We start from the raw sequence: 7,112 nt of genomic DNA, 5'->3' as shown, positions 1-7,112 counted from the left end.
AGTTCTTCAGAGAGTCCCTGTGTCACTTACCAAACCTTTAACCTTGCACACTGTTATGTAGCCTCAAATAGTGCTCCATTTATTGTCAGAAATCCAAGACACACAGCAACCACCCATTTTCACTGATCTTAGCTTATATTACAGTAGTGTTGTGAAAGGCACCACATAGGTGAAGAACATGGGCCTTGTGTCTGCATGCCCGATCCAAATAAATGAAGGACCTGTATAACAGATTGATGTTGCCTACACAAATGTGCATCTAACAGGCAAAGTGCTTTGGATGAGGTGCTGTTTTCACCACATGTCTGAGGTAGGTAACTTCAACTGTTTACGTAGTTTTCATGATGTAAAATGTTAAGGATGCATGTCTGTAGTCTTTCAGTTTAATATGTTTCATTTTGAACTGCACAATAAAACTCAGGTAATGAAAGTAAATTACGACAATAAATTCAATGTAACTGAGAGGTGATGTAGATAGAAGCATACAGTATGGAGCTCCTCTTAACAGTAGACTAGGATACCTAGCTTTCTCATCAGAAACAAGAGTGTGACCATGGAAAGAATGCTTGAAAAGCAAAAACATTTCTATAAGTAACATATGGGGCCATTCTAACCCTTTTACCTAAGGAGACAGACAAGGCCCTTCCTTGCACACCCTAGAGTTTAAGGATCCAAAAACCCACCAAAGACTTTTCTAGTCTGCTGCACGTGGCACTACTGCAAGTTGTCTGTGACACCATGACCGGATTTAAAACCACTTTACAACAAGAGTTTATTGAGTCTGGAGGAAGGTTGGTGTTTAAGGTTAAAACCGCAGGAGGGAGAGGTCACAGAAGGGAAGAGGAGGAATCTTATTTGAGTGGCAAGGGTGAACTACTCCACAGTTATGCAGGGGATCCAAGCTTGCATAGGCAATGCATTTAAATTTGTTATTTGATTGTACCACCAGAAGAAATGAGAACAACATAGAAACAACACTAGAATTGGATGTCTGCCTTTTACAGGCTGGGCCCACTCACACACACACACACACACACACACGCTCACTCACTCACCCAAGGCCAGCTCAGAGTTACCACTCAATATGGTGTGGTGCTATCAGGCAGCAGTACGAACTTTAATTCACCGACAGACATGAAGAAAACAAACATTTTTTCCAAAAAATTACTCAGTATAATGTTGTGCATTGTTGGAACATACCAATTTATTTGGATTTAAAACAATATTATTAAGCACTTTACCAAAAATATTAACAATTATAAATTGTATCATACATAAAACTTCACATTATTCTTGTAAAAATTACATATCACTTCCAGTTTGAAAGAGATACAGTTTGTTTGAGGGTAATACAAACAGCAAAAACTATACATATTTGACTTCCAACTTTATGAAACAACATTGTAATAATGACAATTGTAGTTAAACAACACAATGTTGTTTCTGAAATATGTAATTTTAGCAATGTGTGTAACAAATAAACATGAAAAACTGGACATTTTTATTTGAGATTATTACAATAATGTGTGATTTTCAAAACCTTTTAATCTTTCTGAAATCTAAGTATATATTATGTCTGTTTCTTTCAGCACTGCAGTTTGCTGAAACAGGCACCTGGAACTATATTACTATATAGTTACTATATTTAAGAAAAAAAAAAAAAATTACAACATTGTCATTGTAAATGCTTCATCCGAATACAAAACAGACCTCATTTCCCGTCTAAATTCCTGCACAGATGTGTAAGTTACAGGAATTTCTATTATATTGCTGCATGTATGTGCAATAGGTCTACGTTGTGTGCCACTTAGTCTATTGAAAGATACCTTAATCCCATCATATGGTAACAGTGGGGAACCAGTTACAAACTGAAGAAATTTACACATGTCATCTAGGTACAGTGACTTAATAAAGTCACGCAGGTAATAATAGACTACATCTTCTTCAGGTCTTAAGTCAGGTTCACATGTAGTAAGGCATTGTAAAACACGATCTACAGTTGGCATCTCCTTCCAGTACAAATAAGAAATGAGGTCTGTGTCTAGCTGTGACCAAAATATTGCCATGTGTACTTGTGGTATTGATTGCCGAATGAATGTATTCAAATACATTGGCTTTATAATAAGTTCATTTTGTGCAACTAAAAGCAGCTGACTTTTAAAATTGGATGTAGAAGGAAGAGTATACATGCCATGAACTGAAAAAAAATTAATCAGGTCCTGTTTTTCAGGTGCACTGACTGCAGTAAAATCTTTCAAAGCTTTCCACAGTAGGCTACGCTCTGCTGTTGTTACATGCAACAAAAAATCATCTAACAGTATTCCACTGTCTATAGTGGAGGTATTAAACACAATGGAAAGCAGAGTTGACCTGCAGAACCGAGGTGGTATACAATGGATGAGCTGACACATATGTGACAGTACTTTGCCAACAACAGAGAATATGCCAGGAGCTTCAGAGAACTGGTTTATAGGAAGACAAGGAACAAGGGCATCTTCCCCTTTAAACCATTCAGTAAAAGCCTTATTCCAAAAGGAAGAGAAAAGGTCTTTTGTTAAGCCTCCAAAGTCATCACCCTCCTCATCCATAAACTTTACACGTAAACGTTTGTTCAGAATGTCAGTTTTACTATAGATTGCTTGAACATCTTCTAAGATTTTTCTCTTCTTATGCTGATACAAATTTCATCTTCAACAAGCAATTCCAATTCAGAAAAACCTTCAACACATTAAAAACAATGTGAAAAGTGCATCTCAAAAAAAGCTGTTTATTTTTTACCTCATATCTTGTATTATTTGAAGACTGGCTAGAAAAGTTCTGAGTTGTATAACAATGTAACAGTATCATCAGATCAGTAGGAAGTGGTAAGATGACAGAACATGGCGTAGCATATGTATCTTTCAAGGTTTGTAATTAGACCTTTGAAACCTGCTCTAAAGGTATTCTTAAAGGTCATTTGTTGAGGTGGAACTGAAGCCAAAATAATATATCTAGCAATATGCTGAAATTGCTGTTACTTTAAAATTATTATTATAAAATGAGAAGTCAACTAAAGTTTTTTGTGAGGGAAACAGATTCAGTTTACCCTAACAGAAAAATAGTATAAACTAAGGTCTTAGAATACATTTGTATTATTTGCTATACTACCTTTTTCTTCTTTCTTTTATCACTCATGAGCTAAAACATTTTGAGTGAATGGTAATATTACCTTGTTTAAGATTCAACTCCTTTTCCTCAGAATGTGACTGGTGTATTTGGATCTTACAAAAATAAATAAACAAATAAATAAACTGAAAATGCAGACCACACAAGAAGCACAGTATTAATTATTATTTAATAACCACAGCTCTGATGGAAAACTAACCTCCAAACTGCACCCTACACCCCTCTCATAATTCTTTGTTTTAGTAAATTTACTACACAATGAGTTAAAAGAATGTATAACTCTCCTTAACAAAAAATGAATATGCTAAAAAAAACACATCATTTAATAAATATAGTTTTTTCTTCTCTTTTATAAAAGACCATTTAGTTTATCCTGGTGCACTAGAAAACACTGCAGTAGACAAGAACAGAATGTGACAGAGAAAACATGAACTGTGATACGTAATGTTGGAGTCCCAGTATTTACATATGCAAAAGGAGAAGGTGGTGGTGTTGCTGTTGCTGCCTCTGTAGTCAGAGATAACAACTGAAACTAAAAAGTAAACCCCAAATTTTACCTAAAGTAGAATGGTTTATTAATAAATCCTTGTACTTATAAACTTAAATAAAGATTAATAAGAAACTAAATGCTGGAAACCATAGAGGTTTTATATCTGTACCAGAATTTATGAGCTTAAAGATATATACCTCTTGCTAGAACTACAGTACAGTATTTTGTCTTTGGTTTCAGAATTGCAGCTCCTACTGTAAAACCTAATCCTATGGTGTTATTAAAAGGATGTTTTTAATTAATATCAGGTTAAAGAATCCTGAAATTTCTCTCTATTTTTACATTAAGGTTTACATTGGAACACAATGTGAAAATGTACACATTTTTTCTATTTATACACAAGTGATTTTCAAATTAAACTTGCTTTAGATTGGTAAATTTGTACAATTCTGTAATACAAACAAACAGGCACTATGTTTTTATCATATTCTTTTATATTTAAACAAAAATGTGAAAATGTTTGCATACCTCTGGTTGGTTTGTAACATCTGCTACTCTCTGAACTGACTCTTCTCTAACTTCAACATCTAAGACAGGAGTCTAAAAATAAATAGTGTATATAACCCTAAAATACATTTTTGCTTTACTAAATACAATTTTAGAAAAAATGCAGTCTAGGTATAGTAAAAACACATTTTAAGTAATTGCAATACAGTATAACATTCACATTGTAATGCTTCATCTGTAAAGAAAACATAAACCACACTTGCATTCTCTATCTAACAAACATACAAGAGATATCCTCTTATTAATCTTAGAATTTTAAATAATGAATCTTGGTATTACAGTATAGAGAAATGTATGCAACTTATGAGGTGGCCCTGACTAGCAGGTAGTTTCCAGGGGTGGGGCCAGCACTAGGCCACAACCTTTGCTTCCTTTTGCAAATGACCCCCTCTAATGCTGTACAAGACATCTATACATTATAAGTATATACAGATTGGGACCACTCCTACTGTCAAAGTACATTCAACTGCAAACACCCACCATATTTCATTTTAGTGGTGCCTTTGCCTGGTAAACTCCTGCCAGCTGCTGGCACACTTTATCAACTTCTTAAAGAAGTACTGTGAAATATACCCTTACCTCATGTTGGGGATGACTGTCTTCTATAGTCTGTACATTGACATTTAGCCTCTTCTGGTTGTTCCCTACATGATGAATTTCTGAGCTCAAAGCATCATGCACTTCTTCTAATTGGGTCTGACCTTCATTTTGCAAGTTGGTTTCAGGTCTGTCAGCAAAAGTAACTGAGGACATTCCTGCTTCTGTCAGCTGTATGACAATATAAAAATTATGCTAGCAGCTATATAATGCATGTACATGTTTGTGGATAAATAGGCACTATATGTGATAGATGCCTGTTGATTTCTTTTGCAAAATGGTACTGTGAAAATGAAACAAATAAAAAAATATTCACACTTATATTATCAATATTAATTTATAATACAAGTTTGCTTACAAAACAAACCTGAACTGGTAGAGGTAGATCTCGTCCAGGAACTACAAAAATCTTCCCTTTTCCAATTTCCAATTCTAAATCATGTATTGTTGTTGCAGCAAGTTTTTTAAGACGTCTGCCTTTTTCTGCTTTTGCGAAGGTGAAGCCGGTCAAATGCAATGGTGCTTCAGGAAAGCTATCCTGTACAAACTTCTCAAAACGAGAAAAATTCCATTTCCTTTGAATTATTGACTTTGAGCCATATCTTTCAGTAGAACCAGGCTGTTCATGTTTAGGAACACCTGCAATATTTAAAATTGTTAACTACAGCCATTTCTTTGTAATATTACATTTTACAACACTTTTTGAGATTTTAGTTATAGACTGTGTAATTACAGATGTTGAAATCACTTCATAATTAATACAATTTATACTTTACCTGCCAAAATATAGACACCTATACTATAAATTAAAATTACTAACCTAAACCATTTCTTGTCAACCTGGCCATTTCTAATGGTGGAGGGACAAAGTCTTCATTGTGTTTTTGTAACAGAAACAAGTTACTTTTCCAAATATCGCCTCTAACCCGTCCTTTATATTTTCTGCCTATAAAAATACAGTGGGAGGTTATGTTTCACGAATTAGTTTAACACTAATACATCACATGTTTGTTAGTATGCGCGTATTATAATTAAAATACACAACCCCCGTGACCCTGTGTTACGATATAGCGGGTTGTGTAATGACCGACTGACTGACTGACAAACTTGCAAAGGAAAGTGGATATAAGGTTCCATCATGAATTAATCGTGATAAACGGGCAATTTTTAATTATGAAGTGAATTATTCCGTATCACGACTTGGAAGTTATTTAGTCATCACCTCCTCTTCTGTGATTCGTCTCAGCAGTTGAACGTCTTTGAAATAAGGCTCTAGTTTCGCGAACAAATGCGGCCGCTTCAGAATCTGCAGCCGAGTTCTGCCCTTCCATGTCTGCTCCAAGTTCTTCTTCTGCTTGATGTACGAATGTCAGCGCCTGGGCTAACACTCGCTGGACTTCACCCCTCTCTCTTGACATGTGATCTGCAAAAGGAAAGCTAAACAGTACACATAAGCACACATTTATCTAAATGTCGTCTGCGTTGGAAAGCCGCATGATGAACATGTCGAAATTGACTTTCATATAAATAAGTAAATAACAAGCGCTGCGAGAAACTTATGCACAGCAAACATAAACGGCGCAAACAATCGTTCTCATATTTCATATTTTACACACATGGACAAAAAATATGGAAAAAAATCCTAACGCCAGAATAAAAAGGTAAAATATCGAGGAGTCGGACTGGAAACGACCGCCTTTATTCGAACTAAGAAACCCAAACGTGCGGCAGTTGCCATTGATATTTTGTGTGAAACGGTGCTATATATGATTAAAACTCTGAAAAATTAATATAAAATGAATGTTGAGCATTACCTCTGGGGCGTGATTGTGACACTGCACTACTCGCACGTTGGAAAACAGAAATACAAGTATATTTGTAATTCAATAATAAACGAACGATTAACGGAAGCCTTTCACAGGAAGTGATGTGATTTTTGAATAATGAGTACAACTTTTAAATAAAGAGGAAGTGATTTAAAGATATCTGTAATTCGTTTTAAAGATATCTTTAAATAAAGAGGAAGTGATTTAAAGATATCTGTAATTCATTTAAAGATATCTTTAAATAAAGAGGAAGTTATTTAAAGATATCTGTAATTCATTTAAAGATATCTGCAAATCATTTAAAGATATCTTTAAATACGCAAGCGCTCATTTAAAGATATCTGTAATTCATTTAAAGATATCTGCAAATCATTTAAAGATATCTTGAAGTGCATTAAAGATATCTTAATTCGAGATGCATTTGAAGATATCTATAAATCATTTCCAGATATCTTTAAATCATTTCC

General features: G+C 34.5%; 1 protein-coding gene across 1 annotated transcript; it reads right to left on the bottom strand.

The window, feature by feature from the left end:
* Nucleotides 1-2,311: 2,311 nt before the first annotated feature.
* Nucleotides 2,312-6,237, bottom strand: LOC120517356. Its single transcript, XM_039739621.1, has 7 exons — nt 6,042-6,237; nt 5,640-5,765; nt 5,187-5,458; nt 4,802-4,990; nt 4,184-4,255; nt 3,632-3,697; nt 2,312-2,329 (listed from the first exon to the last, which is right to left on the bottom strand). Exons 1-7 carry the CDS (start codon nt 6,235-6,237, stop codon nt 2,312-2,314), a joined length of 939 nt encoding a protein of 312 aa, XP_039595555.1.
* Nucleotides 6,238-7,112: the final 875 nt, after the last annotated feature.

Source organism: Polypterus senegalus, chromosome 1 (genome assembly GCF_016835505.1).
Source record: "Polypterus senegalus isolate Bchr_013 chromosome 1, ASM1683550v1, whole genome shotgun sequence".
Lineage (NCBI taxonomy): Eukaryota > Metazoa > Chordata > Cladistia > Polypteriformes > Polypteridae > Polypterus > Polypterus senegalus.
This window is presented reverse-complemented; position numbering and strand designations above follow the sequence as displayed.